This window comes from Dipodomys ordii, unplaced genomic scaffold (genome assembly GCF_000151885.1).
Source record: "Dipodomys ordii isolate 6190 unplaced genomic scaffold, Dord_2.0 Scaffold39, whole genome shotgun sequence".
Lineage (NCBI taxonomy): Eukaryota > Metazoa > Chordata > Mammalia > Rodentia > Heteromyidae > Dipodomys > Dipodomys ordii.
The window spans coordinates 11,085,973-11,102,573 of NW_012267255.1; the positions used below are offsets into that span (position 1 = coordinate 11,085,973).

Genomic DNA, 16,601 nt, shown 5'->3' on the forward strand with positions numbered 1-16,601 from the left:
AGCCACCTTCCCAGCCTGTAGAATGCCATTTTTATGACTCATGTTGGCCAATGTTTTTAAAGTTTCACTTACTGAGGAATAAAATACCCATTTAATTTTTTTAAAAGTGGACATATACTAGTTTCTATATTGACAAATGAGTGGATGTATTTGTATATTTTAGAAAGTGATTATTGTTGTTTTAACCCTGAATATTTGACTTCATATTTGGTCTATATTGTTGCTGATATAAGCCTTCCTCTGGCATTCGTTTTACTAAGATTAGTGTAAATATTATTTGTAGACTTGCCTTGTTTATTTACTTGCTCCAAACTCTTTATTAGATGGAAGAGAAAGAGTGTCTCATATCTGTATTTCTACAACTTAAAGCTTAGTATAATGTTACTTAGCATAATGTTACTGTAACTTAGCTTGCCACTGAATAGGCATAAAATTTTAGGCAAGTTGCTTCCACTATTTCTGAGTCTTATTGTAAATCATAAATGGAAATAAAAATGTTCTTCTATGCCACATGATGACTTAAGTTATTTAATCTTTCTAAACCTTAGTTTCCTCACCTGGAAGATAGAAATATTTGTCCCTTAAGGTATTACCTATGTCAGTAGCTAAGGTGGTATTCAAATTATATTCTTATCCTTGTGTTTCTAATCTCTTGTGTTGTTAAAACTCTGAAAGATCTAAGGTAACTTTATCTTTATCTAGAAGATACAATCTTCTGTGCAAGATACAAGCTCTGCTGAAGCAGCTCTTGCTCAGCAGACCACACACCCGTGTGGAGTACCAGTGAACCATCACCAGCCAGTACATGTTTATCCAGGCTTAGAACATCCACAGGCTATGGAGACCAATGTGCCTATGCAGAGCCACCCTCTTTTAGGTAAGAAACCAACAACTATGACTGAGAAAATGACTGTGTATGAAAATACCAAGGCCATCATCAATGTTACATATCGGGAAATACTAAAAATTATAACTCATAAGTTCCAGGTGGGAAATCATTGAGGTATAATAAAAAATTACCTATGTCAGCTGGTCATGTCCTCTGTAACCCCAGCTGCTCAGGAGGAAGGAATAGGAGGATTGTAATCCAAGACTGCAGTCCTCAAAAATCCACAAAAAGTTAGCCTATCTAAAAGACAAGCTGGTCATGGTTTGGGGAACCTTTTCTTTCATCCCCAACCTCTATCAGGCTATATAAGACCCACAAAATCAGTTGGTACATGACAGGGCAGACATACATCTGTGCTTCCCTTTGGCCAACTGAGGCCCATCTATCTACCTGAATTGATAATTTTGTATGGTCCACAAATATTCAAATGACCTTGTCAGGAAAATATTTCCAATCCCTACTCCCACATACGAGGAGGTGAATATGGAGGATTGAAGCCCAAGACCAGCACAGACAAAAGTTTTGAGACCGTATCTGAAAACTGAAACAGTAAAAACGAAAGAGACAGCAAGGTGTCAGATTAGAAGAATCCCCGTTTTTGACTCCCTGCATACATGAGAAGAGTCAGGTAACTGAAACCGTATTCCAAAGAGAGAAAGAAAGGAAGAGCAGAGAATCAGGAATTACAAGAGTCAGGTGCCAGTGGCTCACAACTATAATCCAGCTACCTGATTTGAGGCTCAAGAATTCAATCCCTAGAGCCTAAAAATGAAAGAAAAACGCAAAAAAAAACCCACAGTAGAAAACCTTATCAGAATATAGCAAGCTGAAAATAGTGTCTGGGACCAAAGACAAAGAAGAGGAATTAGATTGAACGATGACAGAAAAATGCTAAGAAGATATGAGTAGAACATGCAAGACCACTGGGAAACCATCAAAAGACCAAACCTATGAATCATGAGCATAGAAGACACAACAAACTAAAGGTACAGAAAATGTATTCAACAAAATAATAGTCAAAGACATCACAGAAAAAGAGAAGGTTGTCTAGGTTCTGGAGGTTTTCAGAAAACCAAATAGGCAAGAGGAGAAAAGATCCCTAGACACAGCATAATAAAAGCATTAAATATATATAAATGAGTGGCTTAGCAATAGAGTGCTTGCCTTGCATACATGAAGCCATGGGTTCAATTCCTTAGCACCACATAAGCAGAAAGAGCTGGAAGTGGTGCTGTGGCTCCAGTGGTAGAGCGCTAGCCTTGAGCTGAAGAGCTGAGGGACAGCGCCCTGGCCCAGAGCTCAGGCCCCATGACCGGCAAAAAAAAATAAAAAGAGAGAGAGAGCAAAGCAATAAGCCACATAAAAAGACAAAGCCTTAACAGATGTTTTCAACAAAAAACTCTAAAAGCAGAGAGCATAAAATGTTATGTTCCACACAAATATATTCACAACAAATACCAATAGAATACTTATACTGAATTCGATAATCTAGAATAAATGCATACATTTTTAGGTGCAGAATTGAGCCATAAGATACACACAACTTAAACAGATCTGTAACAAATAACAAGGTTAAAGCAGTAATTGTCTCCAAACAAAAAAGTGCCCAGGAATGGATGAGTTCATTTACACATTCTGTCAGACCTTAAGAACCAGCACCTCGAGCTATTCTATGCACTAGAAAGGGAAGAAATGTTACTAAACTCATTTTATAAAACCAGCATTACTGTTGCTGAAACTGGATGACACAACAAAATATTATAGGCAATTTCCTTGACAGATGTAGGCACAAAACTTCTTGATAAAATTCTTACAAGTAGAGCTCAACAAGACAAGACAAGTTTTTACATTATGATCAAGTTGGTTTCATTCCAGGGATGCAAGAATGGTTCAACATACACAAACCACGTAAAAGATTCAGGACAACATCATATGGTCATCTCAATAGACTTAAAAGAGGTTTTTGAAAAAATTCAACATCCTTTCATGATAAAAAAAATCTAAAATTAGGAATAGAAGGAACATACTGGAACATAATAAAGGCTATGTATAACAAACCTATGGCCAGCATCATACTACATGTAAAAAAACAAATTATTTCCCTTAAATTCATGAATGAGACAACAATGTTCAATCTTATTCACTATAATACTGGAAATCCTAGCCAGATCAATAAGCAAGAGAAAGAAAGATCCTAATAGGAAAGAAACAAATCAAATTGTTCCTGTTTGCAGATTTTATAATCCAACATTTAAAAGACTCTAAAGATCACATCCCAAACTCCTTTATCTTTTATATAATTTTGGTAATGTAGAAGAATAGAAAATCACATACAAGTATTGAATAACATTTTTATATACCAATAGTGAACAAGCTGGGAAATAAATTAGGAAAAAATTTATGCACAACATCCTTATGAATAAACTTAAGATATGAAAGATATCTACAGCAAAACGCATAAGACCGTGAAGAAAGACTACACCAAAAGATGGTGGACTGACATATAACTAATACTGTGAAAATGATTATACCACAAAACCCAAGTACAAATTCAATGTAATTCCCATTAAAATCTCATTGTCATTCTTCACAGAAATAGAAAATTCAACCCTAAAATTCACATAGAAACATGAAACTCTAAATATCAAAAGTAATCCTAAGCAAAAATAATAATGCTAGAAACATCAAAATATCAGACTTCAAATTATACTACAGGGCCACAGTTTAAAAAAAAAACAGCATAGTATTGGCATAGAAATAGACATGAAGCCATTTGGGACATCCTAGAAGATGCAGAAATCCACACAGCTACAGCCATCTGATTTTTTTTTTTTTACAACAGAGCCAAATTGTGTGTGTGTGTGTGTGTGTGTGTGCGCGCGCGCGCGCACGAGCGCGTGCCTGCGTGTGCACCTATGTATGGGAGAGAGGGGACAAATGGTTCTGGGAAACATTATTATCTTCATGTAGAAAACTGATCTCTATTTCTCACTCTGTACAAAAAATTAATTTAAAACAGATAAAGTAGATTTTTTCTTTTTTCCCCCTTTTTTTAGTTTTGGCAAGGGTTTACTTTATTATGAAAGGGTTAAAGGAACGAGAAATGGAAAAGAGAGGAAAAATTTTCCCAGGCAGGAAAAGAGAATTGAAGACTCAAAAATGGATCCATTATCTTATTGTAAGATCAGTGTTAAGAGCATGTGTTTAGCATGACAAAGCCTGGGTTCAATTCCCAGCACTTAATACCAAACAAGAAAGAGATTGACTGCCTGACAAACAGACAGACTATAAGACAGGAAAAGGACACCCAGGAGGAAGAATAAACATCCAAATGATGGAATGCTTATATCCACCATTTTCTGGAAATAAAAATCATATATTCAGAGAGACTATGAAGATACCGTTTCTGGGTCGCAGTCTACTTTGACACCAGTATATCTAGACCATGCTCTGTATGCAGTGAGGAACTTTGAATTGGTTTTGAGCAGTTTATTATTTTTTTTAATTTAAGAGGTGAATAAGTTTGAAGACTGATTAGTAAAAGACTGGAGAAAAGTGGCTACTTTTACTAGTGTATGTTTGAGACGAGTATTGCCCTTGAAAAGGAAGGTAATGAAAAACAATGGTAATAACGCACATGAGATGTTCCTTTAAGGAAAGGTAGACATTGAAAGTCACTTCAGAAAGGATGAGTCTATTGTATCATCTTAGATTGTGTTGATGTATTGCTGGTTTCATTCTACTGTACCTGTAAGATACTCATTCTACTGTAATATTTGCTAACTGTGGGTGGCGCTATGTCCAAAGGAAATTGTACATGTACATATCCAACCTGTAAAAAGAAATTTACCTTTCCAGAGTTTAATCACAATGTAAATCAATTTTATTTACATAATTATTTTTTATCAGTCTTGGGGCTTGAACTTTGGTTTAGGTGCTGTTCCTGAGCCTCTTTGTGCTGAAGGCTAGTGCTATCTACCACTTGAGCCACAGTACCGCTTCGAGCTTTTTCTGAGTAGTTTATAAGAGTAGTTGGTAAAGAGTCTCATGAACTCTCCTGCCCAGGCTGGCTTCAAACCGTGATCCTCAGATCTTAGCCTCCTGAGTAGTTACGAGTTACAGGTGTGAGCCACCGGCACCCAGCTTGAAAATCACTTTTTATCTTACAATTAAATGGCTGGTAAATTTATGCCGAAATTTTCATATTGAAGTAAATTTTCATATTGAAAATAATTCCGACCCTAGTTCTCTTCTATCCCCGCATTTCATGTCCCCACAAAATGGAAACTTTTCTTGCTAAGCAGAACTTTTTAGCTACAAATTGTTAATAATATTTTCCTTATAATTCATTGTATTCCTATCACATAAATATCTCCACTGAATTGTATTTTTAAAAGAAATATCAAGGTTGTCATAAACAAATTGACATGGCAAATGAGAAGGCAAATCAAGTATTTGCCAACTTATAGAAGAAGTAACAAATTTGTATGTGATAATATCTAAAAGAAGCAAAAGTAAAATTTAAAGAGGCAAGGGAGGCAGAATGAACTGATATCTTTGACAGATGCATATTTTACAGAATAAATGTTACTTGAGTTGAGGATTAGAGGACAAAAGAAGAATTCCCTATCTAGGGACTGGTAGGCATTCTAGACAAAGGAAACAGAGTTATGAGAAACTAATAATTCAGTGACTGAAGTTTTAGTTGGATTATCAGGAATATGGAGAAAAAAGTTTGAAACAACAAATGAGGTGCAGATAATAGAGAACTTTAAATCTAGATGCTTTTGACATAAATGAAAAAGGTATAGGTAGTGTGCGTCCAGGAGGGTTTTGTTTTGTTTTAGTTTTTACTTTTTGGTAGTACTTGGGTTTGAACTTAGAGCTGTGTACTTTCTTTTCTTTCTTTTTCCCCACCTCATGTCTCTTCGTTCACTACAGACCAGGCACAGAGCCTGGGCCAAGGTGTATATGGGGTAAGTTTACTCTGCCCCTTGCTTGATTCAGTGTAAGAATACCACCTGTGGTAAACACCAGAAGGCCACCTCTGTACTTTCCACCTTTTGAGCCATGCCTCTAGTTCTTTTTGTTTTTTTCTTATTTTTCAAATTGGATCTTGCTTTTTGCCTGTAAGATTCCATCTTTTGTTAACCAGCAAAATGCTAGACGGGAGGCCTGGCTCAAGTGAGAGCACCAGCTTATAAGCAAGAAAGACAAGCAAAAACTTGAGGCCCTAAGAGGACCAGAGCCCCAGTACCAGTGCAAAACATAAAAACAACTCTGCCTCTGTAGTTTATCTTCACCAACAGTAATAAATAAAATATTTAATTGGAAGTTTAAGAATTAATGAGTCCCTGGGTTCAATCCCAGCACCCCCCCTCCAAAAAAAAGGACAGAAAGGAATAGTACGATTTAATATTTTGTTTTCTTCATGTAAGAGGGTCAAAAGTTTTTGCATTTCTTTTTTGTTTTTTGTTTGCATTTCTTAACCCCTGCCTGGCTCACTAGCTATTATAACCAGCTATGTCTGATAATTTGCTCTTTGCTGTATTTGTTCTCAGATTAGCTACCCAGTCAGAGTCTTTCTCTGGAAGCCTACTATATCCTGTTCTTCCTAATTGAGTTACTGGTGGGGAAACAAACTAGTCATGACTAACTAAGCCTAATTAAGACCTACCTCTCGAGCTAAAGTCAGAACTGTACACACCAGGACAGATAAGTAGATTTTTGTGGGTCAGTCACGATGTCAGCTATTTTTCATGCTGACCACAACAAAAACAGTGACAGAAAGGAAACCAAGAAGTCGCTTTCAATTGAGAAATATTTAATTTTGTACTATAACAAGTCCCTGATTTTAAAAAATACACCAAATTGAAGATGCATTAAAAAAAAGTCCTTTTATTTGTACAGTGTCCTACAAGGAAGGAAAAAGAAAATCCTAGATAAATATACCGAAATAGTTTGATTGTACCATTCTAAAATGTGTACTTCTAGGTGATTCTGAAGTCTTGAATGGCCCCACAGTGGTGCATCCATCTGATGACAATGGCCCAATGGTGTTAGACTCTGAATGTCAAGTTCCTGTGCAGAAGGTAAAACATCATGTTTTCACTTGTTATGGTGAAGGGATTTAAAATAGAGTAAGAACTGAAGAAGGTAGGCTGGGAATTTGGCTTAGTGGTAGAGTGCTTGCTTAGCATGCAGGAAGCCCTGGGTTCAGTTCCTCAGTACCACATAGAAAAGGCCAGAAGTAGCACTGTGGCTCAAGTGGTAGAGCATTAGCCTTGAGCTGAAGAGCTCAGGGACAGTGCCGAGGCCCTGAGTTCAAAACCAAGGACTGGCAAAAAGAAAAAAAAGGAAAAAAAGAAGAAGGTATTTTAAGCCTTAACTTGAGTGAGATTTCAGATCTCTAAAGCCTAATTTTTTTTAAAGAAAAAAAATCATATATGATCACCACCACTTTTTTACCTACCTACTACACTCAATCCTTGTGTATGTATATGTTTGGTGCTAGTCCTGTGGCTTGAACTCAGGACCTGGGCACTGTCCCTGAGATTTTATTGCTCAAGGTGAGAGCTCTAACACTTGCGCCACAGCTCCATTTCTGAGTCTGAGGAACTTTCCTGCCTGGGATGGCTTTAACCTATGATCCTCAGGTTTCAGCCTCCTGAGTAGGATTACAGGTAAAAGCCACCAGCAGCTGGCCCTGTGCTTACATTTAATTGCAAATTTTATTTTGGTATTTGCCTGCTGTCACAATTGTTTTGCACTGCTAGCAATAGAACCTAAGGCCTCGCACGTGCTATAAATATGTGTTCCACCATCAAATTTGTCCCCAGCCTCTAATCTCAATTTTTAAAGCATGTCTTTAAAATCATGTTCTAGACTTCAAGTGGGAGATTCCTAATGGAGTCTTATGTATGTTTAATCTTCAGCCTATACACTGCTACCATTCTTTCAATAAATATTCTTGGGATACATCAGATAAATTCTAGTCATTTGAGTTTTAATTCTCACAAACCAAATAAGTTAGGAGTATTATTCTACTTCTTTTTTTGGGGGGTGGTCCAGTCGTGGGGCCTGAACTCTGGGCCTGGGCACTGTCCCTCAGCTCTTCAGCTGAAGGCTAGCGCTCTACCACTTGAGCCACAGCGCCACTTCCGGCTTTTTTCTTAGGTGGTGCTGAGGAATCGAACCCAGGGCCTCGAGCATGCAAGGCAAGTGCTCTACCACTGAGCCACCTTCCCAGCCCCGGGTATTATTCTACTTCTGTTGGTCTTTTTTCCTTACAAGTACTCAGAAGACAGCTCTCAGCTTTTATACTTAAAATTATCGTTTGGGTATGCTTATGAAATTGAATATTGCACTCTGAGGAACATATTGATTTGGCCCTTGTTCTTTCTAAAGTATCTTTGATTCCCTTCCCCTACCCCCTGCATCCTATGTTGGAGACTGAACCAGGGCCAGCTGCATGCTAGACAAGGGCTCTACCACTCAGCTACATCTTAGCCTCTATCTTTGATTTCATATATAATGTTCCATAGTTGTATTAACATAATGTTCCATAGTTGTATTATCATTCAAGACTGTTTAACAAAGGTATTTTGTTATTGATAAAAATGGATCAGTGCCACATTTCGCCTTTTCTAGAAACCAACATTACATTTCTATTTTATTGTTTTTTTATGTGTTAACAGAGTTTTAGCCACCCCTTTAGTTTAAAAGAATAGAGTTACTGCATTTCTTTTGTAGTCATTGATAGTGGTGGTGGATTTTCTGTGGGGGGGAGCACAGGGGATTGAACTCAGTGCCTCATACTTGCTAGGCAAGCACCCTACCACTGAGATATTCCTCCAGCCCCACTCAATTTCCTAAACCAAACATTTGGTTTCTGATGTACTACAGTATTCCTATTTCTGGATAACAAATCTTGGTAATTTTAACTTGCTCAAAATACGGTTTAAGAAGAAGAAGAAAATATCCCAAAAGGAAGAGATTATCACAAAAATAGCAACCAGAATATCAGGTATATGACATTTTGTTGAAGCTTGTACTACAGGTCAAATTGACCTGTACTACTCTTCTTCTTCTTTCTTCTTCTTCCTTCTTCTTCTTCTTCTTCTTCTTCTTCTTCTTTCTTCTTCTTCTTCTTCTTCCTCCTCCTCCTCCTCCTCCTCTTCTTCCTCTTCTTCTTCTTTCTTCTTTCTTCTTTCTTCTTCTTCTTCTTCTTCTTCTTCTTCTTCTTCTTCTTCTTCTTCTTCTTCTTCTTCTTCTTCTTCTTCCTCCTCCTCCTCCTCCTCTTCTTCCTCTTCTCCTTCTTCTTCCTTTTCTCCTTCTCCTTCTTCTTCCTCTTCTTCTTCTTCCTCTTCTTCTTCCTCTTCTTCCTCCTCTCCTTCTTCCTCTTCTTCCTCTCCTCTTTCTCCTTCTCCCTCTTCTTCCTCTCCTCTTCCTCCTCCTCCTCCTCCTCCTCCTCCCCCTCCTCCTCCTTCTTCTTCTTCAATTTCCAATGCCTAGCACATAGTCATAAGTAAAACATTGGGGTGACTTGTTCTATTCATAAAACATGGCCAAGCCAACTGTTCCCCTTTTGATATCACTTCCCACACTTTTGCACCACCACCATTGACATTTATTTAAAAAGGGCTACGAAGTTTGGGTGCTACAAGCAACCTTTGAGGATTAGTCTTTATGGGTAAACTACAATTGCATATTCCCAAATGAGAGCTGAGAGTAACACAAGATTTCAACAAGCTCCTGACCTCTCACGTTTCTACTTGGAGCACCTGCTGTCTACTTCTGCCTCAAGAAAAGATATCTCTTCTTGTCAAGACAAACTTCTCCATCTCCGTTATTTTCTCTTATTCAATAATTTTATTGTGAAGCTCTTCTAACATCTCTCTCTCTTTTTTTTTTTTTTTGGTCGGTCATGGGGCTTGAACTCTGGGCCTGGGCGCTGGCCCTGAGCTCTTCAGCTCAAGGTTAGCGCTCTACCACTTGAGCCACAGCACCTGCTTCCAGCTTTTCTATTTATGTAGTGCTGAGGAATCAAACCCAGGGCCTTATGCATGCAAGGCAACCACTCTACCACTGAGCCACCTTCCCAGCCCTCCAACATCTCTTGTAGTCTCTAACCATGATTCTTTGTTATCTCTTTCCCTACTACCTATTTTCAACCTAAACTGCAGTTTTCTAGCTGTAGCACTGACATATTAGTGTGGGGAAATCTGTTGGGGGTGGTTCTTGCATTGTAGGACGCTCAACCAGAACCTAATGTTTGAATGCCAGAAATGCCTGCTTTTCTTATGCCAGTGCAACAACAACAACAAAAAATGTGTGTATATACTGGTTTGCCTGAGAGAAGATGGAAGCATCACCACCAGCTAAGATCCAGTGTAATTTTGTCTACCACATACCTATATTCCACTGTGCCTGAAACTGGCCCTTCATAGGAGCCAGTGAGTTCTGAAATGCCTGCACTCCTCCTAGCGCCTCAGGAGGGCACAAAGCTCTTTGATGGATTACCTACCACAGTGATCTGTTTATGATCTCTATGCAGAGGACTCAGATCTATTCTTCTACACCTGGCCTTTCATGATCTTTTCATGCTTGACAACTTTCCCAGACTCCTACAGCCAAGGATTTGTTAAATTTTTTGGGTTTTTACTAAAGATAAATCCTTTCCCTTTTACCCTAAAAACCAGGCCTTATCTCCTTCATTTGAGCTACCTTCACATTCATAATTGGACCTGTAATGACTGGCTTGTAAGCCTCCTTGTTCTAATCCACATACCTCAGCATCTTTATGTTAGTTCTCTCAGTATACAATAGCTTTGTTTAGGATCCCATAAAAGATAGAAGAAAATGTATGACTAATAGATCAATAAGCCCTTCAGTTTCTGTCCCAAAGGAAGAATTGGGGGACATCCTTCCCTTATCTTGCCACAATATTCAAAGACCTTCACCAGTGGTCACCCAGCCATGCTTTTGAAGTCAGTCTTTCCTATGAATTGTCAATAAAACTTACTTGTGCCCCAAACAATGGAACAGGCTAACAGCACAAGCTCCAAGGCTCAACTTGGTCAACTAAAGGATCTTATTTTCCAACAGAGAATTGTAACAAGAAGGCAGTCACTGGTGACTGAAGACAGAGTCAGGGTGCAGTACTCATCTTTGGCCAATTGAGAAACTGTTCTACTTTTTTTTTTTTTTTTTGCCAGTCCTGGAGCTTGAACTCAGGACCTGGAGGCTTGCTGTCTCAATTTTTTTTTTTTTGTCAAGGATAGCACTCCACCACTTGAACTAACAGGTCCACTCTTGGCTGTTGAGTGGGTGGGGTTTGTTTTTGTTAATTGGATGAGAGTCTCAGGGACTTTCCTGCTGGGCTGGCTTTACACACAATCTTTAAATCTCAAGGATTCGTCACCAGCTCCTGGCTTAAATTTTTTTTAATGTTTTGAATTTTAAAACTGACATATTAGAAAACTAAGTATATTTGAAGCTGCGTATGTATGTATGTTGTGGGATCTTCTGGGCACTGTAATCATGCCTATAAGCTACTCAGGAGGCTGAGATCCAGAGGATTGAGGTTCAAAGCCAGTTGAGGCAGTAAAGTCAGCTAGACTCTTACCTCCAAAATAACCACCAAAAGGCAGGGCTAGAGATGGGTCTCAAGTGTAGAGTACCAGGCAAGCAAGGAAGCCAAGAAAACATGAGAAAGAAATTACTTATAGCTCAGTTGTTTCTAAGCAGAGTTTAGAATTTGAAAAATACTGTAACATAAAAGAAGAACAAAAAAAAAAAAGAAGAACAATGTGGAGGACTTAGGATGAAAAAGATGTAAAATATCCTACATGTTGAATTAGCAAAATTAAATATATTATTAAATTTCAAAGTCTCTAAGTGCGACGAGTAAAAATTTTAATTGCATCTGTTTATTGCATCAATTACATTACAACATTGATAACCTTGGCAGATCCTAAGAACAATGATCATACCAGTTATTCTTTTTTCTTGCTACCAAAAGGGAAGAACTTGCACATCAGAGGCTTCCCAGCACTCCCATGCAAATCCCATTCTTAATGGCATAATCCTATTTGCCTTTCATTTATTTGCATATCTGCTTTAGTTGCCTGCAAATTAAATTGAAATAATTGACAATTGTGCTATTTTAATTTGGTTTGAGATGAATGATTGAGTTTAAATGATTTGTCATCCTAGTGTCCTGTTTTCACTTTACCATATGCACATTTTGGTAACCTTTATTAAAGTATATAGCCTTTGGAATCCTAATTTGATCTATTATGAGATAGCACGTTTTTTTCCAAAATTTTATTGAATCTGTAGGCATAGACTGAAAATATTTATTTATTTTAGGATATAAAGATTAAGAATGCAGACTCTTGGAAAAGTTTAGGCAAACCAGTGAAATCCTCAGGTGTACTGAAATCCTCAGATGAGCTCTTCAACCAGTTTAGAAAAGCAGCAATAGAAAAGGAAGTAAAAGCTCGGACACAAGAACTAATACGGAAACATCTGGAACAAAATACAAAGGAACCAAAAATATCTCAAGAAAATCAGAGGTCTGTAATTTACTGGATTAAAAAATACTTTGGGAGGTGCAGAAATGTATTTTAAATCTTTTCAAATGATTATGGTATGGCTATTTAGTAGAAACATAGACCAAATTACAATTGCAAAAGTTATATTCCACTGGTATTTGTCTAATAGTATGTATTTTGAAGATGTGAATAAAGATGCAAATATTACCAAATTATAATATAATACATTTTTCCAAACAATCTTCCACTTTTTCCATTGTACACATAAGAAGATAGTGGTCGTTGGACCAGGTGCTAGCTACTGAGGAGACTGAGAGCTGAGGATCCAGGTTTATAGTCAACCCAGAAAGAAAAATCCATGAAACTCTTATATCTAATTAACCACTAAAAAGCCAGAAGCAGAGCTGTGGCTGGCCCAAGTGGTAGAGCACTAGCCTTGAGCATAAAATCTCAAGGACAGCTCCCAGGCCCTGAGTTCAAGCCCCAGGACCAGTACGCATACACACAAAAGATAGTGGCATACCGTAATAAATTTCCCCAAATCTTTACTTTTTGTGGTTAAGGTAGATTATACAGCATAAAATTTGGCACATCAACATTATAGCTTAAAAAGTAATCATAAGAGCCAGGCACCAGAGGCTCGCTCCTGTAATCTTAGCTACTCTGGTGGCTAAGATTTGCAGATCGTGGTTTGAAGCCAGCCTTGCCTGGGTAGAAAAGTCCAGGAGATTCTTACCTCCAGTTAACTACCAAAAATCTGAAAGTGGAGCTGTAACTCAAGTGGTAGAGTACCTAGCCTTGAGCAGAAAAGGAAAGAAAATGGATGTCAAATACATTGCTGTATATTTTGTTACTTAACAATGTACCTTTGTAATAAAAAGCTTTATAGAACTTGAAGCCTACTTTGATCTTTACTGTTTCTTTAAGGGACCTTGGAAATGCATTGACTCTAGAGTCTTTTTCAAATAAAATGCAAAACAGGTGCCATGGAGAAGAGCAGAAAGAACATGAGCCGTCATCAGAAGCTCAAGATAAGTGCAATCCGTGGCTTCTCAAAGATCGTAATTTAGCAAGGGAGAAAGAGCAAGAGCGGAGGAGGAGAGAAGCAGTAAGTGGGTTTTAGTTACTAAATGATTTTGTATGTTCAAAGATGCATTAGAGTGGTTTTTCATATCAGATTCTAAAATCAGAGCTTAACAGAAAAACTTCATAGTCAAAGAGGCAAGCATAATATAGAGTAAGGGTCTTGAATCTTAAAATTGTCTCATCGCTCATATATGTCTTGTGATTCTTAAAATTCTTCTTTGTTTCATTTCAGATAAATTCACACATCTTTTCTTCAGAGTCTGATCCTCTTAATTTGACACTGTTAATTCTTCTGTACTCTTTCATCTTATATTTTGTAGTTGCCCCTAAATTTTCATTTGGATCTTCTTTATATATCTGTCAAACTCTTGAATAAATAGAATATATTTAAAATGGTTTTATTGGACTTACCTAATTCCAAAATCAGTATTAGTTCAAAGTCAGTTTTAGTTGATTCAAGAGTCTCTTTATGGGCTGGCAAGGTGGCTCAGTGGTAGAGCACCTTGCCTTGTATGCCTGAGGCCCTGGGTTCGATTCCTTAGCACCACATAAGCAGAAAGAAAAAAGCCAGAAGTGGCGCTGTGGCTCAAGCGGTAGAGCACTCGCCTTGAGCTGAAGAGCTGAGGGACAGCGCCCAGGCCCAGAGTTCAGGCTCCACAACTGGACCCCCCCCGCAAAAAAAAAGTCTCTTTATGGGCAGTGTTTCTTTCTGCTTCTTTGCATACTTGGTACTCATTAATGCTAAATTTTAAGAACTTGAGAATGACATGGATTCACAAGACATAAAGGAGCATAGGTTTAAGAAAAAGAATGACATTGGCTTTGGTCATAGGATGGATTATAATACAAATTAACTTCCTCAGAAATAATACAATTTTGTCACCTTTGTTTTTTAAAGACAGGGTCTTCCTATGTAGCCCCAGTTGGCATTGAACCTGATTAATCTTCCTAAGTACTGGGATTAGAAACCCTGATTATCAGGCCCAACTAGCTTCATATTTTCTAATGTTGAAGTAGAAAAATTGCATTTGACCTTGTTATGCAAAGACTATTAGTTCATTTTTGTGGTGCTTCAAATTAAACCCAGGACCTCTGGCTAGAGAATACTCTTACCCTTGAGCTGTGTCCCGGCCCCTGGACTGTTTTGTAACAGCAGGGTTGTTTAGAGAACTATCTACAGAGATAGAAGTGTTATTTATGGAAGCAACCAAATACAGAATCCATTAGCCACATATGCCACAAATAGCTATTGAATACTTAAAATGAGGCTGATATAACTAAGAAGCGAATTTTAAACTTTGGTTTTAATTAATTTAACTAGCAACTCTTTTTTTTTTGGTCAGTCATGGGGTTTTTGTTGGCCTGGGTATTGTCCCTGAGCTCTTTTGCTCAAGGCTAGCACCTTACCACTTTGAGCCAGAGCTCCACTTCTGGTTTTTGAGTGAGTAATTGGAGAGTAGCGCACATAGGGACTTTTCTGGTAGGTTTGAAACACAGTCATCAGATCTCAGCCTCCTGAGATCTGAGGTAAGATTACAGGTGTGAGCCACCAGTGCCTAGCCTTAATTAGCAACTTTATATATTATCTATTTTAATCTTTGTTTTGTTTGGGGTGGGTATTTTGTTTGTTTTGTGGTGCTGGTGATTGAACTCAATAGTCTTTGCACTTGCTAGGCAAGCACGCTGCCCTCTATCCATGCCTCCCGCATTTTCTGTTTTCCAGATAGTGTTTTTCAGATTCAAACCAGCCTTGAATTTTGATCTTCCTACCTCTACCTTCCAAGGAAATGGATTACAGATAGGGGCAGGGGGAGGCAGGGGGAGGGTTCTTGTTGACAGTCCCCAGAGCCTGGTTTTAGTCACCCCCAAGTGATTTTGCAACAAGCTAGTCATCATCTAACAATTCAGCTAGCTAAGCTGATAGAACCAATACTCTAAACACTTTTCTGGAACTTGACTGGGAATAGAACATGTAACAGAGCCTCTAAAAGTTCATTTCAATACATTCACCAGTTTCTCTGATAAGCTTGTGATCTTAATTTTGAATGGCTGAATGATAACATAGGAATATCTAGCTTATGGTGTCAGCTGCTAAGTTCACTCATTAGTATTATGTCATGTTATCCACAATTAACAAGTGTAGAGCCTCACTGATTATGTCAGTAAATACCCCATATGCATTAATTTCCATCAAATCTAAGATACAAGAATAGGAAAAAAGTCTAAAATAAGACTATTTATAATCCTTTTTTCACTAAAAGCAAGTTTACTTACACATGCTTCAATTTTATGGTATGTTTGTGTCTATATACTTCCATAGACACTGCACATTGCAGGCCAAATCAAGAAAATTATCAGACAGGCACCAGTGGCCCACACCCGCCCATAATCACAGCTACTCAGGAGGCTAAGATCTGAAGATCGAAATTCAGAGCCAGTCCAGGCAGGAAAGTCTATGAGACTCTTGTCTCCAAATAACCACCAGAAAACCAGAAGTGGCACTGGTGCTCAAAGTGGTAGAGCACAAGCCTTGAGCAAAAAGAGCTCAGGGACAGTGCCCAGGCCCCGATTTTAAGCCCTACGACTGATCAAAAAACAAAAGAAAGTATCTAGGTTGGACATATGGCATCCAAGGAACTGGGTATTAGGAAAGTGCTGCTGTAAGATGGAAGAATTTTTTTTTTTTTTTTTTTTTGGTCAGTCGTGGGGCCTGAACTTTGGGCCTGGGCGCTGTCCCTCAGCTCTTCAGTTGAAGGCTAGTGCTCTACCACTTGAGTGTCAGCCCCACTTCCAGCTTTTTCTGCTTATGTGGTGCTGAGGAATCGAACCCAGGGCCTCATGCATGCAAGTCAAGCGCTCTACCACTGAGCTACCTTCCCAGCTGGAAGAATTTTTTTAAGGTGAATTTTAAGAAATGTCTGTAATTTATAGAAGTCAGGCCCAGCCTTGTATTATCCTTTTAATAGGTAGTCATAATTGACACTCTGCCTGTGTAGCCAGTGAAAATGTCAGCTCACATCCTGGAGCCCAACCACCCGCTCAGGACTTGGTGGCTTTACCATAGGCAG

At 38.3% G+C, this 16,601-nt stretch overlaps 1 protein-coding gene across 1 annotated transcript in view; it reads left to right on the top strand.

Annotated features, from left to right (window-relative positions):
- Nucleotides 1–16,601, top strand: part of Brdt (bromodomain, testis-specific) — a 45,397-nt gene that overhangs the window by 26,968 nt on the left and 1,828 nt on the right. Inside the window, exons 12-15 of the mRNA XM_013018262.1 lie at nucleotides 703–877; nucleotides 6,884–6,981; nucleotides 12,263–12,468; nucleotides 13,375–13,555. Coding sequence (XP_012873716.1) covers nucleotides 703–877; nucleotides 6,884–6,981; nucleotides 12,263–12,468; nucleotides 13,375–13,555 — 660 coding nt within the window. The remainder of the gene's footprint in view (nucleotides 1–702; nucleotides 878–6,883; nucleotides 6,982–12,262; nucleotides 12,469–13,374; nucleotides 13,556–16,601) is intronic.